Here is a 20,718-nt window from a genome sequence, read left to right on the forward strand (position 1 = left end):
ACTGAACAGAGAAAACATGTCAAAGTGTCATATCTGGGGAGTCAGAGAGAACAGGGTTGTTTCTGCATAAAATTTTTACTGTGAACAGTGTAAGTTGTTTTAACCTTTAGAAAGTAAAAAGTAAAAATAATAATAATAATAATAAAGAGGAAAAAATAAACATCAGTATAAATCTAAGGGAGAAAAAAGACAATTTTTTTTTAAAGATTTATTTATTTATTTTAGAGGGAGTACTCAAGGAAGGGGAGGGGCAGAGGCAGAGTGAGAGAAAGAATCCCAAGCAGACTCCACGCTGAGCACAGAGCCCATATGCTGAGTACTGAGCCTGACACGGGGCTCGATCCCACAACCCCAAGATCATGACCTCAGCCAAAACCAAGAGGGGGACGCCCAGCCAAATGAGCCACCCTGGTGCCCCAACAGTTAATCTTTAGAAGCACACACGAATATTTCATAGAAAACTTTTATTTTAATTTACTATACATATTTAAATTTTAGGAAGTTACTAGGCCGATGCACTTTCCTCTGTAGGTTTAGTTTGATCTTCAGTTACCTGTAAATACATAAATACTTTAATTTTCTAATAATAACCACTTTTAGTTTTACCCTTAGCCCACCATTTTAAATCATTCCACAGTCCTTCTCCTATAATGACCCTTGGTCTTTCTCCTTTATTAGTAATTATTATAGGAAGTTAAGCAGAAAAAGAAGAAAACATACAAGGCCAGGTTCCCAATATAAATTATCAAGTAAAGTACAACAATTTCATTAAAAATATAATCTGAAGCATATAGCTAGGCTTCTCCAGTTTGTCATTTTATTTTTCAATTACAAAATGAAATCATTCATGTTAGAAAAATACCAGCAATGCTGTAACACAGTATCTTAAATCAACAGATTTTCTTGGGAGGTATAATTCTATTTTAAATATAGTATATTACAGGTTTAGCAGAAACAGGTATCTGTACATCCATATTTCTATTCTGTGACACTTAAACACATCAAACAGCTATACTTACTCCTCACCACCCCGACACCCACCACACCTCCAGCATCATCTATCTCAGTGAAGGTCTCTACCCAGCTGTCCACACCTGCCATTTGGGAATCCATGGTTCTCTTATGTGCATATTCAATCCACAGTCCTACTAATTCTACCCAAGTGGCTCTCACTGCAACACCTGAACTTGAGGATCTCACCACCTTCTATCCCTTTAACAGGACTGCTGGCTTAAGTCACAGCTTTCTTCCACGCTGCCCCAGAGTAAGCTTTTAAACATGAACAGCTGACCCATAGTTTACTTCCTTTTTCAGATTCCCCAGTGACCCCCAATCACCTCCAGGAGGGGAATGTAAATTCTGTATCATGGAAGACAAGCCCTTCATATGTTATTTCCAACAGACTTTGTTGAACTCATCACCCACCCTACATAAGACTGTACGTTCAGACCCATCTTATACTCATCACGCTCTCCATTCCTCCACCCCTCTAGTCAAGCAGCTTCCTCTGAGACATCCACCAACCTCTCCCCAAGCAAATTATTTGCCGGGCCCACTTTAGTCATCCTCTCCAGCCGGCTTAAGCAACACCAATCCCTGGAAACCTTCTTTAACCAACCCGCCAGCTTGGTTTGGGTCCTTTGCTGTATGCCAGAACTCCACATGTACACCCAACTGTCTGCTTCCAAGTCTAGTTATCCGTTAAAGTAACTTCCCTGAGGCCAGTAAGTAGGTTTTGTTCATTTCTGTACCTACAGCTCCTGGCACATAACAGACATCTGAATCAACGAACCATATGTTTAACCTACTCCCTTCAAACAAATAAAATGGACAGAAGGAGGAAACCGAACCAGAATAAATGTTGCAAAAAAGCTACTCACTGATTCGTATTATATACTCTAGGCTACTTCCTCTACTATTTTCCTACATTTATTATATACTCATTTCTTCTCTAGTTTCCTAATCTAAAATGATCATTATGGTGAAGGGGACTAAGAGCACACTAATAGTGATGAGCACTGAGAAATGTACAGAATTGATGAATCATTATATTGTACACCTGAAACTAATATAACTCTGTGTGTTAGTCATACTTGAATATATAAATTAAAAATAAATAATAAAATGATTGTGACCAAAGAGACAAAATTATTCTATCCATTCAAAAATACTTTCTTTTCATGAGAAAATTACATGTAATCTAGACTAAGTGCCTCAAAAATAAATTTTATCTGTAAATTCATTAATAAAGACTAGGTTTGTACATCATCATAAAAAATAATCAATAAATACTTACCAGCTAACCCATATACCAAAGGTTGGGCTCAAAATTTGGCATGATACATACATAATAATCCCTGAATGGGTTAACAGACTGAATGTAAATGTACTAGCAAAAACAATTGGAAAACCATATGAGGAGGTATATAATCAAGTGGAAATTGTAAGAATGGATATTTGTTCAGAGATTACTTTGCAAATGTTTCATGAGGACAGTAAGACTTGGATGAGGTACGGAAGAATGAGTAGGATGTATTCATTCATAGACAGGAGGAGAAACAGACACAGAGTCCAAACAGAAAAACTGCCGTGAATAAACAAACTTGAAAATAAGTCTGAGTTAACAATGCTAATATCATATATTTGAAAGTTACTAAGAGAATAGATTTTAAAAGTTCTCACCACACACACACAGAATATGTAACTCTGTGAGGTGATGGATATGCTAACTAACCTTACCGTGGTAATTAGTTTGCAATACATACACATATCGAATCATTACAATGTACATCTTAAGCTTACACAACGTTATATGTCCATTATATCTCAGTAAAGCTGGGAAAAAATAAAGTGATATAAGACCGCAAACTAGGGGCACCTGGGTGGCTCAGTCAGTTAAGCGTCTGCCTTCAGCTCAGGTCATGATCCCAGGGTCCTGGGATCGAGCCCCACATCAGGCTGCCTGCTCAGTGGAGAGTCTGCTTCTCCCTCTCCCTCTGCCTGCCTCTCTGCCTACTTGTGCTCTCTCTCTCTCTCAAATAAATAAATAAAATCTTTAAAAAAAAAAAAAAAAGGAGAGAAAAGAAAAAGTTTGATGTACGTTTGCAAACTTGACTAGAGTAGAAAATTAGGATGACTAGGAAGGGTTCATGGCCAGATTAAATGGAACAGCTATCAGATAATGTAAGTAAAGGATGAGCACTTAGCCTATGAAAGAGTAAATAGGGATAAAATAGGTCAAGAAATATAATCATTCCTACTTGTGAAATCTAAATGCTAATGACACAGAATGAACTACAAAACACAAGTAACTTACTCAAATACTGTTTTTCAGGACATTTGCACATTTAATATGTCAACCAAAAGTCAAGGCATTTTTAAAATATATCTGACAAATCTTAATCTCTCAATGCTCATTTAGTTTACAAAAAAATTACCAAAGACCTAATTAACACCACTGGACCCACTAAGATCTATTACTACTATAAAGCAGTATTCTTCTTCTTCAAGTTCCACAGTATCATTTCCATGATATTAACAAACAAAAACAGGAGAAAGGCCAAATTACAACTCTTCTCTTGCCAAGATACTACTGGGCTCACCAACTATAACACTGCTTTAGCTATTGAGACAATTAGTTACTTTTTTCTTTCATTTTCTTTTCTTCCCTTTTTTATTTATTGTTGTATTGTTGCCTGATTCCAATAAAAATTTCTTCATGGAACAGTACTCATTAGCTGTCAAAAAACACTTACCATTTTCCGAGATCTTCCCAACAGCTTATCCCATATCGTAAAATGTGCCTTGAAAAGAAAAGATTCACTATGAATTAAATAAAGCAATAAAGTTAAAATAAAAGGAAATGAGTCTTATATAGGTTTTAAACAAAACAAATACATAAGAAGTCAGGCAGTACTAATGAGGCTAAGCAGTTACAAAAGTAGATTCGAGTAGGGGGAAAGGTACTTTACGGGACAGCTGCTTTGTTTGGCATGTAAGAAAAACTGACATTAAGCACTGAAAATGCCATTCTTCCTCTTCTGTCCTTCCTAATCATTACCATCACAGACAGCATTCCTTCTAATGGGAAGCAAAACTCTGCCCCACTTTCCCATGGGCTGTAGTTCTTTCCTTAAATAGCCATTTTCAACAAACTAGAAGTCATTCTTCAAATCACTAGCAATCACAAGGAGAGGTTCATCAAGAACCGATGGTGACCAATGGTGACATCTTCACGCTGAAATGGCAGTTCTAGAGGATTTAGCAAATTACCTAAAGAACAAGTAAAAACTAATGTAGAAAATAGTAAAATCATAGAACCAATTTACTTAATCCTTAAAAATTTTATATAGTTGGGGATTCTCAGAATGCACAGATGAAAACTGTGTAAAATGCATTAAGGACCGCATCAATTTTACTAAGTCATTTAAAGGTGATACTGAGGGATATGGGTGGGCCAGTGACTACATCACACTGAACGACCTGGTAAAATCTATGATAAAAGGTAAAATTACTATATGCACGTGTAAGCCCTTCTGGAGAAAAGAGCAGTGTTGTATGTTTAAAAGGAAAACCACACCTGACTCCAGCAGAATGGACAGCTGGTGCAGACCCTACGGTGTGGCTGGAAGACAGTGGATGATGGAGAAAGTCGTGTGAGACGTCAGAGAGGCAGGCAGGGGCCAGATAATGTGGGGCTTTGTGAGACAAGATACAGGGTTGGGATTTTTATCAGAAGCCCCTGGAATGTTTAGGGCAAAGGGATTATGTGATCTGATTTGTATATGAAAAAGTCCTTTTGGCTACTAAGTAGGGAATGTGCTTCGGGGGGCAGAGTGAAAGCAAGGAAGGGGTGAAGAGTAAGAGGGGCTTGGAAAGGGTGGTGGTAGCAGATGGGATGCTATGCAATGGAGGGACTCAGGGCATGTTTCAGAGTTAAGAGTTTAAATGCCTTGATGATGAATGGGATGGAGTATGGATGGGAGGGAAACAGAATCAAGGATTACCTCACAGCTAAGTAGATGATGGTGTCATTTACTGAAATGCAGAAAGCTAGGAAAGGAAACAGGTACGTGGAGAAAAATCAAACATGTCAAGGACAAATGCTAAAAAGTACAAAATGTTGATGAATGAGATGAAGAGTTTAAATAAAAAATATACTATGTTCAAAGACTAGAAGATACAATTTAGTAAAGATGCCAATTCTCCCCAAATTTATATATAGGTTTAATACAATTCCTATCAAAGTTCCAGTAAGACTTGTCAATACAGAAAGATTATCCTAAAATTAAATGAAAAGGCAAAGGACCTAAAATAATTTAAGCAATTTTTTAAAATAATAACATGGAATGAATTATTCTACCTGATTTCAAGAACTGTTTACTGTTACAGTAATCAAGACTGTGATACCAGCAGAAGGACAGACACACAAATCAATGGAACAGAATAGAGAACCCATAAATAGAACCATACAGATATGGTTTTTAAAAATGATTTTTAATAAGGGTACAAAAGCAACTTAATGGAGGAAGGATAGCCTCTTTAACAAATGATGCTGGAGCAATTTGACATGTATAGGCAAGAAAAATGAACTGCAACCTAAATCTCACACCTTATACAGAATTTAGCACAAAGTGGACCACAGACTGAAATATAAAACTATAAAACTATGAAACTTTTGGGGGGGGGAAAGGGAAAAAATCTTTGGGATCTAGGTCCAGGCCAAGAATTATTTGAATTAACACCAAAAACATGATCCATAAACAGAAAAACTGATAAACTGGACTTCATCAAAATTAAAAACTTCTGATCTTTTGTTAAGAGGATGAAAAGACAAACTACTGACAGAGAGAAAATATATGTAAACTACATACCTAACAAAAGACTAGTAGCCAGAATACACTAGGAAAAAAACTCTCAAAATTCAACAGTAAAAAAAAACAAACAATCCAATTAGAACATAAGCAAAAAACATAAACAGACTTTTGCCAAAAAAGATATACAAATGGCAAATAAACACATGGAAAGATGTTCAACACAATTAGCCAATAGGAAAATGCAAATTAAAACTTCAGTGAGAAATCACTACAAGCCTATCATAATGGCTAAAAATAGTGACAATGTCAAATGCTGGCAATGATCAAAAAACTGATTACTCACACATTGCTGGTGGGAATGGTAAAATGGTACAGTCACTCTGGAAATCGGTTTGATAGTTTCTTAAAAAACTAAGTATGTGCCTACCGTATGACCCAGCAATTGTACTCATGGGCATTTATCCCAGAGAAATGAAAACATATATTCACAAAAGCCTGTACACAAATGTTCATAGCAGCTTTATCCATAATAGCCAAAAAACTACAAACAACCCAAATATCCTTTAACAGGTGAATGGTTAAACAATACACAGTAGGTCCATACCACAGAATACTACACAGCAATAAAAAAGAACCAACTATTGATATACACAACAACTTCGATGAATCCTCAGAGAATTATGCTGAGAGAAAAAAGCCAATCCCCAAAGATTACATAATGTATGATCCCATTCATGACATTCTTGAAATGAAAATTTGTAGGAGCAGAGAACAGACTAGTAGTTGCCAGGGGTAAGGAGGTGGGGGTGGGGCAGAGGAGAGTGGATGTACCTATAAAGGGCCAACAGGTGAGAGCCTTGTAAAGAAATTGTACTGCATCCTCATTATGTCAATGTCCATACTCTGGCTGTGAAATCTACACAGATTTTGAATTATCTGAAAATCCAAAGTTGAATTTAAAAAAAAGCATTAACGAGGGGTGGGAACAATATGGAAAATAACAGACTCTGGGTCATGAATAGATTAGGAAAATTAGGGAGAAGAGCCTGCCAAACCTAAATTCAAAAGAGATTCCAGAAGGGCTTACCAATATGCACTCTAATAATCCTCAATGCACCCTCCTCCCCTATACTAATTTGAAAAATTAAAATTACTATCTCAGTCTGATTCAACTTTTTCAACTAAATCAGTTTACATTCCGGGGAAAATTATTTTTATCATAAACCTGAATTTACAAAGTATTAGTGTCACACAACTTAAATGAAAATTAAAATGTATGTCCTTCAAATTGGTATAAATCAAGACCAGAATCACACCCACGCCCAAACTGGACGTCCTGAAACTTTAAGCTTTACTTACTCTTTTTTTTTTTTTTTTTTTAAAGATTTTATTTATTTATTTGAGAGAGAGAATGAGATAGAGAGAGAGCATGAGAGGGGGGAGGGTCAGAGAGAGAAGCAGACTCCCTGCTGAGCAGGGAGCCCGACGTGGGACTCGATCCCGGGACTCCAGGATCATGATCTGAGCCGAAGGCAGTCGCTTAACCAATTGAGCCACCCAGGCACCCAGCTTTACTTACTCTTAAGTGTACAGGTAAAGACAGACCCTGGAATCTTCGTACAAGACTCAACGGGGTGGCTTGAAGATTGTGAACCGCTGACACTTCATACTGGAAACAAATACTTGTTCTTGGAATAAGAGGACCCTCACTCACATCAATGAAGTCACCAAACCTGATTTGATTTTAAAAACAAACAAATAAAACCTCAAAATCAAACCATTTACAGTAGTTTGGAAAAAAATCTATTAATTCTCTTTGGGACAATGTCCCTAATCAATAACATTCCATGTGGCTCTATTCAGTCTCTACTGCTCCTGACACAACAACCTCAAGTGAAGAGGCTAAAACTATGAAAATTAAAGTCAAGTGAACCTTGTTCTTTATTAGCATTGATAAAACTTTAGAGAGATTATTAAGATCACTGAACACATCATGCTATCGAGTGAATCCAATGTCTAAAACTGATCACCTACAACCTTATAACAACTCATTGTAATAGAGTTAGGAACTCAGTGTATACGACAGATTGTCCAAAGAGCAGCTTTGTAGAAGAAAAAAACTTAACTCTGAATCAAGAAAACATGAGGCTGAGAAAAAAGATACAGGTCATGGAGTCACTTCTGCATATGCATTATGCATTGTCATACCTCCCTCATCCCTGTATCAGAAAGCACATTCCTATTCTACTTACTTATATGTAACGTAAGTAGTAATTAGTCAGTATTCATATTTGTACATACACATGAATTATGTTCAATTCATAGCAATGCATATTTTGCCCACTTTCAAAATTAACTTAAACAATGGTTTTTAACTCTTGAAATGCAGAAATAAAAATAACAAACAATAAAATGAGGAACAGAAAACACAACTGCTCCTGAAGATAATTTAAATCTTCCAGTTACTACCATACCAAAACAATGAACAAAGCAACAGAAAATAAGGTAATAAGAATAACAAATTAGGGTACAAATTCATTTTTTTCAGTCATACACTACATCCGGGTAACAATAAAGCTAAGTCTTCCTATAAATTAGCATGACAGCCAATTTATTTTTACTTACCTGTGTAGCTTAACTATTCTCTCAGGGTTCTGAGATGCCTTCTCTTCTATGAAATCTGTTTTGTACCTAAAAAGCAGCAAAGAAAAAAAAGTTTTACTTCTAAATACACAAAAAGGAGTTTAAGGACCCCTCCCTTTCTCTTCCTCTTTAGCCATAGTTTTTTAAAGAGGGGTTTACACTTGGAGCCTCCCCTTCACGCCTCATGTCCTTCAGTCTGGCCACAGCCTCACAACTCCACCAAACTGTTCTCCCCAAAGCCCTAGGTACCTCCCTGGTTTGAACATAACGGATACCTTCCTGTCCTTATTTCCACTGCTCACCCCCGTCTCTCCAAGTGGTCTCTTCCACCGGCTTCCTTGACACTCCCTACTGCTTGTTATTTTAACTCTCTGGCCACTCTTCCCCTTCTCCACCCTCCGGGGGACCTGTCCTACAGCCTCTTTTCACCAAACATCCTCCCTGGGCTAGCTCCTTGACATGCACAGCTTTAATTCCCACTTCTGCGTTCCTCTCTTCCACAGTTCAGCTTCTAATCCACATCCCTCTTCTGAGCCCTGAAATAAGACCCTCCTGAACACCTACTAGACTGTTCCACAAGTATCTTACACTCTGCAACTCTCAAACAGAACAAAAACTTACTCCTTCTTTTCCCACCAAATGTATTCTTATTCCTGAGTTTCCTAGCTTAGTAAATGACACCGCCAACCACCCACATGTCTGAGTGAGAAACTTCATAGATTTCCTTGATTCCTGCTTCTCCTGCCACACCCCCTCCATCCAATTCATTGCCAAGTCATGTCAATTCTACTGCCTAAATGTTTCTCAAATCCACCCAATCCTGTCACTACAGCTAATAGCACAGATGGAACTGCACAGCCCAGGTTCAGATCATAACTTTACCACTCACTAAGAGCCCTGTCTCTTTACCCCAAAGCTAAACAAATATTAGGTGGGTGTATGGCAAGGTTGGGAAGCATTCGTTCACAGGACAACATCTACTTACTGCCACACCCCTTCTGCCAAAGCTCCCCATACATTTTTTTTAAACACTTTATTTATTTATTTGACAGAGAGACACAGCGAGAGAGGGAACACAAGCAGGGGGAATGGGAGAGGGAGAAGCAGGCTTCCCGCGGAGCAGGGAGCCTGAGGCGGGGCTCGATCCCAGGACCCTGGGATCATGACCTGAGCCCAAGGCAGACGCTTAACAACTGAGCCACCCAGGCGCCCCAAACCCCCATACATTATTAAGGGAGCCAGTTCCCTTAAATATTTGTCCCTCTTGACCCACCTCTAAGAGATGTACCTGTCCCCTGGGAGTCAAAGCCACTTAAGGCTCCCCCTGCAGCAGAAAGGCCCAATCACTGATCTACCTTCAACCATCCAAAATTCTCTGTCCCCTCAAACTTGCCCCAAACCATCCCTACACCTCCTTCCATACATTCAATTAACTTTCCTACAAGCCCTCCTAGACCTGGAAAGTGGGTTGGAGGGAATGGGAAATCTCATGGAATGAACATCTAGAGTACACTATGGTAGCTACGGAGCACTTAAATGTAATTAGCCCTAACTGAAATGTGCCTTAAGAGCACAGATTCTGAAGACTTAGCATGAAAAACTATAAAGTAACATCAATTTTGTAATATTGGTTACATGCTGAAATAACATTTTAGATACACTGTTTAAATAAAATGTATTATTAAAATTAACTTCACCTTTTCTTTTGACTTTTTTAATGTAGCTACTAGAAAATCTAGTTATGTAGATGGCTTACATTGTATCTCTTGGATAGCACAACCCCAGAATTGTAGCACAGGAAGTGTGCTGATATGTTCCAATAATACAAGGAATTTTCTTACAGAATCAACAGTGGTTTGGTTCTACAGAACTATCTGCAGTCCAGTTCAGTTAAACTAGTACATTCCTACTGCTTTCTAAGTACACTGGTTCCAGGATATGTGAAATATTATAAACTATCCCTATGAGAACTTATATTTCAATTTATAAATACCTAAAGAAATTCCGATCCATAACCTTGAACAATTTGCAGGGACTTATTCTGTCTTCAGAATCTAGTATCTATGTTATTTTTTTGCAATGCAGATTTCCCTACTTAGTTCTAATTTCAATTAGATTAATATTAAAATATAGCTTATTTTGTTACAATTAGTAGAAGTGAGAAAGGGAACTGAGGACCCAGGGAGGATTTAAAATGTTGGCAAAGAAAATCCACCAGATGGATACTTCTGGTGCAGAAGACTAAGCCCTGGCTGTGTGAATGTTTTATTTTGGCGGTTAGCTCCCTCCAGAGCACTGGTATTCTCCATCTCACTCCTGTCATTTCAAGAGTAGGAGGGTGAGAAGGAACGGCTGCCCAATGAACAAAATAACACAGTTCCGTGTATGCTATCACCTGATGATGGGAGGAAAAAGGGGAAACACACCTTGGGGTTGCTGTGAACTAAAGGACTTCTCTGGCCAAAGAAACAGAGAAGCAAGACAAACTGAGAGAATTATCGAAGGTGGGGGGAGGTTTTTTCTCTGTGAAATAAATTATGAGATGAACCAAAGTAAATAGGCTAGTACAGAAAAAGAGATCTTAGATACATCAGATATAAAGATTCTTAAGAGCTGAATTTTCTTCATTACATATAACTTTGGGAGGTTGAATCTCACTTCCAAGGAAGCCAACACTTACTTGTTGTGCTGAAATATTTCTAATGCCACTTTTGCTTCCACTTCCAGAGTTTCAAATGGAAGATCTTTATAAATTAAAGTGTGAGCATCTTTCGTGAGGGAACGGAGGTTCTCCTTCAAAATAAAAGTATTAACTTTTTTAACAATTGACTTAAAAGCATTTCTCCATAAGGCAGATAACATTGTATGCTAAATATTATAAATCCAACTAAAAGAAAAAGCAAAAGCAAATCTGTTAGGAAAGAAAGTTATTAATTTATAACAATTAAATATTTAGACCTTAAAAGGTAGGGTTAGCAATTTATCTCAACTCTACAAACTATGAAACTTGTAATTTACTTGTAATTAAAATATTAGCCTATAATTATTAAAGATAATCCTACAAAGAAATCTTAATAAACATTTTATCCAAATTTTACAACCTTATAGTTTATTAAAACAGGATGCAATTAAAAATGCTAATAAAGTGGTGCCTGGGTGGCTCAGTCATTAAGCGTCTGCCTTCGGCTCAGGTCGTGATCCCAGGGTCCTGGAATCAAGCCCCACGTCGAGCTCCCTGCTCCGCGGGAGGCCTGCTTCTCCCTCTACCAGTCCCCTTGCTTGTGTTCCCTCTCTCTATGTCTCTCTGTCAACTAAATAAATAAAATCTTAAAAAAAAAAAATGCTAATAAAAAGAAAGATACAAAAATGTGCTTACATTGTGAGTGAAACTAAGCTTTTTTAAATGAACAGGGAAAAAAATTATTGTTTATGTCATTCAGAACGTTTTACCAGGAAACGTAATGTCATCATTGGCCCTGCCCAAAATACAGCATACATCTAATATTAAAAATTCCTGTTTAATGAAAAGTCCTTTTTATGCAATTAAAATGATTGATTAGTACATATTAACAGTATTTATGAGACTTCTAATAAAAACTGTAATTGAGTTTTCATATTATAAATCATTACTAATACAGAAAAGACCAAGCACTGTTACGCAAGTAATTTTTGTAATAAAATTCTTTCCATAAGCTTCCTATTAGATTTTTTTTTTTTTTAAAGATTTTATTTATTTTATTTGAGAGAGAGAGAATGAGAGACAGCATGAGAGGGAGGAGGGTCAGAGGGAGAAGCAGACTCCCTGCCGAGCAGGGAGCCCGATGCGGGACTCGATCCCGGGACTCCAGGATCATGACCTGAGCCGAAGGCAGTCGCTTAACCAACTGAGCCACCCAGGCGCCCCCTATTAGATTTTTTTTGCATGAAATGACTCTTCTCCATTCTTAAAGGGACAATTTATTATATAACAAATCCACATTCATGATTTTATACAACTGTTACTTGAATGTAACTCTCCACCACTTTTTCTAAATGGTCCACCCAACCCCATGGTGCCCGCAATTAGCTAGTACATTTCTTTTTTATTTAAAGTTTTGTATTCAGGGCGCCTGGGTGGCTCAGTCGTTAAGCGTCTGCCTTCAGCTCAGGTCATGATCCCGGGGTCCTGGGACCGAGCCCCGCATCGGGCTCCCTGCTCGGCCAGAAGCCTGCTTGTCCCTCTCCCGCTCCCCCAGCTTGTGTTCCCTCTCTCCTGTCTCTCTCTCTCTGTCAAAGAAATAAATAAAATCTTAAAAAAAAAAAATAAAGTTTTGTATTTAAAAAAAGGAAAAGGAGGCAGCAAGTTTCATAGATAATGAGAACTGAATCTTGATCTTATTAGTTTTTACTTAACTCCCCCAACAAAGCGAGAATCCTTTCTTAAATCTGAGGGCATATCTGAAAAAGAACTTATACTGACATGAGTTCAGAGATCACTAAGAAAAAGTTCCCATACCTTCCCTGCATCCCTCTCCCCTCTCTCCCTTTCTCTCTTTGTTCCTTCCTCTTTCCCTCCTCTCTCCTGATATTAAGCAATTTGAGCAGGATTATACAAGAAATAACTTCCAAAACCAGAATTTAAACCTGGATCTGTACTGACTCCAAAATTTTGCAATAAGGAACTACAATATTTCACTAAATCGAAAATGTACCACTAAGGAAAAAACACTACCAATTATAACATGCTATCTACTGTAAGACACATTTTTTTTCAGAGATATTAAAATGTGAAAAAAAATGTACACAGTAGCATTGATAAAATGGTATGGTACATCACCTTTCCTTTTCTGATCTCCAGACTTCCAATCTGTAGGACATACAGTTTTGCTTAAGAATCAGGCATTTGCCTCTTCTCCCCAGTGATAACTGAATTTCTAGGCTTGACATTTGAAAGTCATCAGCACACCCTCCTGACAGGGCATCGGATCTAGAACTTCCTTGTTAGCCAGGTGTTACCCAATTGCCAGACCAACAAGAAGAACACTTACTACACAATCAGATCATTCACCAAGAGTCTAGTTTGTTGCTATTTGAGTTAGCTTTGTCAAAGTCTGATTCTTAATTCACTCTATCCTCTACCCTCTATCCCTCCTCTCAAGGTAAGCTTTGTATATAGGGAGATCTCACAGTATGCAACAGGCTAAAATGGTTTAGGGCAGTGGTTTTCAAATTGTGCTCAGAGGATCCAAGAAAGTAAATCTCCAGGCTCGCACCACCACATCAACCAAGATGATTAAGCTTCTATATTTTATATTCTGGGCATCTTGAAAACCACTATCTTAAGAAATAGAATGAACAGTACCAGGAAGAAAGTACTTCAAGCAGAACACAAAGCTTCCATACAACTGACCACATTGTGAATACGCCCATTATCTGCCTCTATCTTGAATTCACTGAAAAAGCAACAACACAGGTAGGTACGTAGGTAGGTAAGTAGGGTCTTTTAAATTAAATATTCTCAACATGCAGTATCACTCAACAATGTAGGAATCATTCTAACAATGAAAGGCACAGATTCTAAAATTAATATTCCAAACACTATACTTACTTTTGTTGGCATCCACTCATCAAGTCGCTTATCCAGAACTACATCATAGCAGAAGGCTCCACAGATTACTGTAAATCCAACCAAAATGAAAGGCAAAGTCAAATCTGTTATGGTAGAGGGACTTATTGGCAACAATGGAATATTTAGACCATAAAATGAAGGGCCAGCAATCTCTCTCAACTCTACAAATTATAAAACTGTAACCATTATCCCAGCTCTTGACAGAGTTCTACCAACTTTCCCCCACCCAAAAAACTAACTCACCTTTTGTTAACCCAAAATCACTAGTATGTTTTTAAACATTCATGTTTGCTTCCAGAATATTATCACTATAGAGATTTCAAATAGTTACTAGACATAAAAATTCCAAAAGCATGAGATATTTAATATGTAGATGAATGACTAAATGGACATAAAATGTTGAATTTCTTTTTTAATGTCTTCTAAGCTTCTTCATTTTTGTTGTTTTGCTCTTCTTAGAATCATTCATTGAGCTTTTTAAATATTTTTGGTATATATACTTCTATATTTTTTTAAAAATTACAAATGTGATCTTACTGTACATACTGATGCAAAATCCTAGTTCTACCAAAATTACAAAGAGTGTGTGTGAACTCTTCCATCTCCCCAAAATGGTTCCTCTCCAGAGTCATAGACATTTCTGGTGAAATGGTGCCACCTAAACATAGCTTTCTCCAGAATTCTATTTATACTCTCATTTCCTCCTCCTTCACACATTTGATTTAGAAATACATGCTTAAAGTGGTAGGAAACAGACACCGAGACAATGTAATTACATGAAATTCATATTCAAGAGAAACATTCTCCTCGAATTCCATTATGTAATTACTGACCTCCAATAATTCAATAAGATGGATTTTGTTACCCATTATAAAAGGAACATATATATGACAGTAATTTATATTACATAAAATTAGACATAAGCTCAAAAAAAAAAGAAGCTCTATAAAATACCAAAAATAGGTACCAAACTACTCAAGGATTACAAAAATATGTGTGTGTGTGTGTGTGTGTGTGTGTGTGTGTGTACATTACCAGGAACTTCGGGAGCTCTGACCAAACTGACCACATATTCATCTTTGAATGCCCTCTCTATCACACAGCCCATCATCATGGCACAAGAACGCCAGTAAGCCTAGAAAAATAAAATACACACAAACATAATACACAGTAAGATTCACTAACGTTTCTTCAGTATTAAAATTTAGATTGACTTTTGACTTAGGAACTATTTGTCCATCCTCAGCATGTAGCAATAGTGAACATGAGGCCATGACATTACCTCTCCCAAGCAAAAAGCACAAAAGAATGAAGCACCAACTTGTGCTGTTAGTGGTGTTTCTGTGCAAGATATCACACACTATAATGTTTGTCAAACAATAGACAGTTTTACTATCTGGTAGCAACTTTATCTTTAACCCAAGATAAAGGTAACTTGTTAACAAACTTGTGCTAAAATTAAAAAAAAAAAAAATGTATTACTATAAACCTGTTTATACCACATATAACAGAGAGGGAAAAACTCAACTTTTAAGAATTTATGACTCCTACCCTCTACCTAAGATCACATAGCAATCACTCAAGTTATTCATATTTACAGCAAAGCAACCTCACTATTAATTGGGCTTTCATTTTACCAGCACATTTGACCCATGGGCATGCCTAATATGGGTATCCATGCAATGACCTGATCAGAGTCATGAAGAGAGAAACACAAGTCCAGCACCAGACCTGCCCATCTTATGTCCCATACTGGCACCACTGTAACTGGGCACTTGACCTTCATAAGCTCTTCTCCACATCTGGAGACTAAAAAAGTGGGCTCACTTGGTTGTGTGCAGCAGAAACTGCTCCAGGATGTATTCTACAGAACCACATAAACATACACTAAAAATAATTACAGACCCAGGCCTTGAAGGCAAGTAGCAAAATGCACCTCCTCATCTATCCTACTTAAATGTTTTTAATGTCTGTTGAACTCCAGAGGCGGAATGCCTAGATTAAAATCCAGGCTCCACTATTTCCTAAACTGGTAAGCTTGGTCAAGCTGCTGAACCTCTCTTTGCTTCCGTTTATTTATCTGGAAAATGGGAATTACAGTATCCATTTTTATGGGATTTTTATGAAGAGTAAATGAGTTAATACCTATAAATCAACTAAGATAGTGCCTGATACATAATTAATCCTTGATGTGAGCTATTATTATCGTATCTATCATTTTCTTAAGTGTTTCATTTCAACATGTATTTATTGAATACCTATTGCATGTAAGTCAAGGACTAGGTCCAACAACGGACATCCTGTCTTAACAGAGCCAAGAATCCAATGCATTCAACGGTTCATATAGCAAGGCAATATTAAAATGTAATATAAAATATAAAATGTTGTATCTAGAGACATTAGCCAAGTGCTATGAGCCCTAAAGAAAGGAGGGATTCATTCTGACAAGAAGAAACTGACAAGATCCCACAGAGCAGGTAGCACTTTAACTGAACTATAAAAGAGAAACAGGATTTTAACAGGGAGGAAAGAAAACACCCAGGGTTGAAGGAGAACATCAGTAAAAGCCAGGAGGCTCACACAGCCTAAGCCATTAGTGACCACGTCCTCTAGTGTGGCCAGAACAAAGAGGAAGTGGAAAGCTCCCATGAAAGTGAAGCTTGAAAGCCAAGCTGCTGTCAGATCACACAGGGCCTGGAGAGGCACGGGAATAACTTTCAGGTCATTCCTGAGAGTTACCAGGTAGGGAAAAAAGTGACACAATCCTTGGTCATGTCACTTAATAAAACTCCTAGTATTAAGACTTTAGTATTAAAAATGGGGGCAGAAGGCAGAGTTAAAAAGTTACCGAAATAATCCAATGATGATCAAAGGCTGAATTCAAGCAGTAGAGGGAATGAAATATAGAGAGTAATCAATAAATGTTAGTAGAACAAAGACATGAATATAAAAGACAAGTCATATAGTTTTCTCAAACCAAAATACAAGTTTGGGCGCCTGGGTGGCTCAGTTGGTTAAGCTACTGCCTTCGGCTCAGGTCATGATCCTGGAGTCCGGGGACTGAGCCCCGCATCGGGCTCCCTGCTCAGCAGGGAGTCTGCTTCTCCCTCTGACCCTCCCCCTCTCCTGCTCTTTGTCTCTCATTCTCTCTCTCTCAAATAAATAAATAAAATCTTTAAAAAAAAAAAAAAACCAAAATACAAGTTCAAGGATTTTTTTGAACTGTGAAAATGCTTAATCTAACAAACAAAACATTGATTATCTAGTACATTACAACATTTGACCTTGGCCATATTTGCACATTTCAGGCTCCGTAGCAAACAGATTTTAATAAATAAAAAAAAAGAAGAAGAAGAAAAACTAGGGGGGAGAAAAAGAACATAGAGGCAGAAATACCTTATTCACTTCTCCTGGATCACGATCTTTGAAAGTAAGAAATTCAATTTCACAGGATTTGGTCAAAGGTTTATACATGTCCCAAGGCTGTCCGTCCACAAGAGCCAGAATGGACTTCCTGCAGTACCACTCACTTAAATCTAGGAATTTAAAATAGATCGAAGGTCTAAATCTAACAAAACCCAAAGTGAAAAGTTACATGTTTAAATGCTACATTAAGAAATAGAACAACAGAAAAGCAAGATTCTGCAATGACTTCCTTCAGGAGAAAAAAGTCTTACATCTTACATCTATAACTAATAAAAAAAATAATACCCAACACATCCAATGTATTCTTAACAAAATTGCCCAAACCATTTATAAAAATCATTAAGGCTAAGTCTAATTTCAAATTAATCTGTCAATTATTAAGTAGTAAAACAATTTTCCAAGAGCTACACTTAAATATTAAGAGAGCAGCATCATGGATATATTTGGATATGTGCACACACAACTTAAAAGATAAAATATATAAATATACATCCATAGTAAATCTGGTCCTAATGAGTTTGGGGTCTTGCTCCCAAACCACCTCTTACTTCCCTAGCATGGCCTGTTCAAGTTAAATACCGAAAACAGTTTTTTGTTTTTGTTTTTTTTTAAGATTTTATTTATTTATTTGACAGAGAGAGACACAGCGAGAGAGGGAACACAAGCAAGGGGAGTGGGAGAGGGAGAAGCAGGCTTCCCCACTGAGCAGGGAGCTGGACGTGGGGCTCGATCCCAAGACCCCAGGGTCATGACCTGAGCCGAAGGCAGCCGCTTAACCGACTGAGCCACCCAGGCATCCCAATACCGGAAACAGTTTTTAATTATCAGTATGAATTCACATATAAGCCAATCAGCTCTGGTCTGTTCTTTGACCAGAAGGCAAGTGCAACTCCAACCCTGATGAGATGTTTTTCAAGGACACAGCTACTCACAGAAGTGGTCAAAGCACAGGCACAGGGTCTGAGTAAGTTCCATACAGAGGGGATCAGGTCTGTTTTTGCTCACTCATTCGTATATCCAGAACCTAGTACCACACCTGCAGCACAGTACGTACTCAAAAGTGCACGGAACGATCAGAGGTGTGAATGACAAGTGTCAGCACAGGAGTCGTGCTGAGGGTGCTCACAGGCTTCATCTCTACATGTGAAACGTATAAAACTCCTTAAGGACCTGTGCTTTGTCTTAACTTCCTCTGTAATCCTAATGCCCAACACACAGCAAAGAAATGTTCACAAAACAAGTAAACAATGATCATAAGTACTACTTCAAGTGCCCAAGGAAAGGAAGATCCAGAGTAATACACTAGCTTAAGCTTTTAACTAAAATTGTTAATTACTTAAATGGAATCATTACTGAGTTTTCCAAAAGTTTAAACGATGCAGCTAGTCACATATATGAGTGAGCATGCTGGTGTATAGATCTATTTTGGAAGCTTTCTAAATTTCAATATTACCAGTTCTATCAAAGCTACTTTAAAAGCATTTTGATCAAAAATAATCTATAGAGAGGCCCTGTTTCCTTCATTCACACAGCGAATCACACAGAGGGCACAGTTACCTCCTTTAAAATATGAACACAACACATACTTGGACCCTCATCCCATTCACCCCATGCACATTTCCACTTACACATTTACTACACACACGTGAGTATGAACAAAAACCAAACACACAAGGAGGCAAGTGGTAAGCAGATAAGATTGAAGGTAGGCCATAAAGAGCTAGAAAGGAAAAGGCGGCCAAAAAAGCTGGTCATCCGAAGCCAGGGCAGTCCCTCTACCCAAAATTCCTCTGCTGAGAACCATCACCCCAGAGTGCTGTCTAAACCGGCAAGAGCACCAGTAACACCTCCGCCTCCTTGCGCCTGAACAGTTACAGCACCCCAAACCCAGCCCGATTCAACAAGTCCCGGGACAACCTGTGCATGACAGGACCAGTGTTTCAAGACCCACAGGACCCTCAAGGGTTAAAGACAGTGAACAGAGAGTAAGAAGCTCTATAAAGGAGAACTTCTCTAAGTTCAGGGAGCAATGACCAAATCTTGCCTCCTCTGAGCCAGTCCTTCCGCACAGCTCATGTGAAATAGTCAAAACTGGATCCTGATTTGCTACTTACGCAGAGCACAATTATAGGGAGTTGAAATGTTTTTATTCATCACAAAGACCGTGCCAGGGTCGGTTTTCCCAACGTGTTTAACTTCGATCTTCTCAGTGCGAGGAGTTAATGATAACTGCCTGTTCTTTTCTTTATTAAAGAGATCATTCTGCATCACTATCAGTTCTGTCTGTGACAGCCGAGAAGCTGGCGATGTTGCTATCAATCCTGGGTGGAAGTGACAAGAAATATCAACGGTGGAAGAATGCATACCCCAGCCCGCACCAGCCTCCTACGAGGAAAGAATGGGAGGCAACAGAACTGTAAAACGCCGTTGGCCAAAATGCGCTCGGCGATCCACTTAAACCGCCTTCTAAGATTAATTAAAACGCCAACGGAAGAAAACCGCAGCCAGCCCAGATCCACACCTTTCAACTTTGCTCTTTCCCCATCAGATCTGTACTGCCCACCGATTTTCTGTCGTATTCCAGTCTGTGCTTTACAACAAGAGGCAAAAAGTAGCCAGGAAGTAGTCAAAGTCAGACCAGTCACTGGGAAGGTGAACAAAGCTGTCGCTTTGTAAGATCTTGAGGACAAGAAAGCTCCAGGGGACTGGAGCTCCCTCGCCAAAACGATAAATACCTAAAGCGAGAAATACCGAGCTTATTTTCCAAACCCTAAATCAGAGAGGATTTGACAAAGCCAGTACGAGTACTCCAACGGGAAAATAAGGACATGTTTGCACCGGGACGCGGGCTCCTCCCCAGAGGGGCCCTGAGCTCCCCCCGCGGCCCCGTGCCCCCTGCACCCCCAGGTTTGGACCCTCAGGCCGGGAGGGGCGGCCGCCACAGCCGGGACCGAAAGACCCTCCTCTGCCCTCAAGCCCGTGGGACCTCCCAGGACCCGCCTCAGGCCCCATCTGAGCAGATAACCCTTCAAGCCTCGCTCTCCGTCCCCACCGCCGCTGAAACTCACTCCAGCCAGCCGGGCCACCTGGGGCGGCCTGCCAGAGGCGCAGCCCCCTCATCCCCAGGGCCATTGCCTCCTTCGCCGCCGTAGGAACCGCCTCGCGCAGGTCCTCTCCTGCCCTCCTCCCCGGAAACTCTGAGCACGCACCCTGCGTTCCGTGGAA

At 38.8% G+C, this 20,718-nt stretch overlaps 1 protein-coding gene across 2 annotated transcripts; it reads right to left on the minus strand.

The window, feature by feature from the left end:
- Positions 1 to 449: 449 nt before the first annotated feature.
- Positions 450 to 20,695, minus strand: MRPL39 (mitochondrial ribosomal protein L39). 2 transcript variants are annotated; one of them, XM_081802301.1, is made up of 10 exons: positions 20,562 to 20,695; positions 19,608 to 19,814; positions 17,464 to 17,603; positions 15,103 to 15,202; positions 14,047 to 14,114; positions 11,140 to 11,252; positions 8,442 to 8,507; positions 7,396 to 7,549; positions 3,756 to 3,803; positions 450 to 553 (listed from the first exon to the last, which is right to left on the minus strand). In XM_081802301.1, the coding sequence occupies exons 1-10, from the start codon at positions 20,623 to 20,625 to the stop codon at positions 506 to 508; spliced, it is 1,008 nt and encodes a 335-aa protein (XP_081658427.1). In that variant the 5' UTR covers positions 20,626 to 20,695; the 3' UTR covers positions 450 to 505. The 2 variants fall into 2 exon arrangements, with proteins under 2 accessions (XP_081658427.1, XP_081658434.1); XM_081802308.1 differs by having other exon boundaries at positions 19,608 to 19,878; positions 20,562 to 20,653.
- Between the last annotated feature and the right edge of the window lie 23 nt (positions 20,696 to 20,718).

Source organism: Leptonychotes weddellii, chromosome 1 (assembly GCF_054177405.1).
Source record: "Leptonychotes weddellii isolate Sample4059 chromosome 1, ASM5417740v2, whole genome shotgun sequence".
NCBI lineage: Eukaryota > Metazoa > Chordata > Mammalia > Carnivora > Phocidae > Leptonychotes > Leptonychotes weddellii.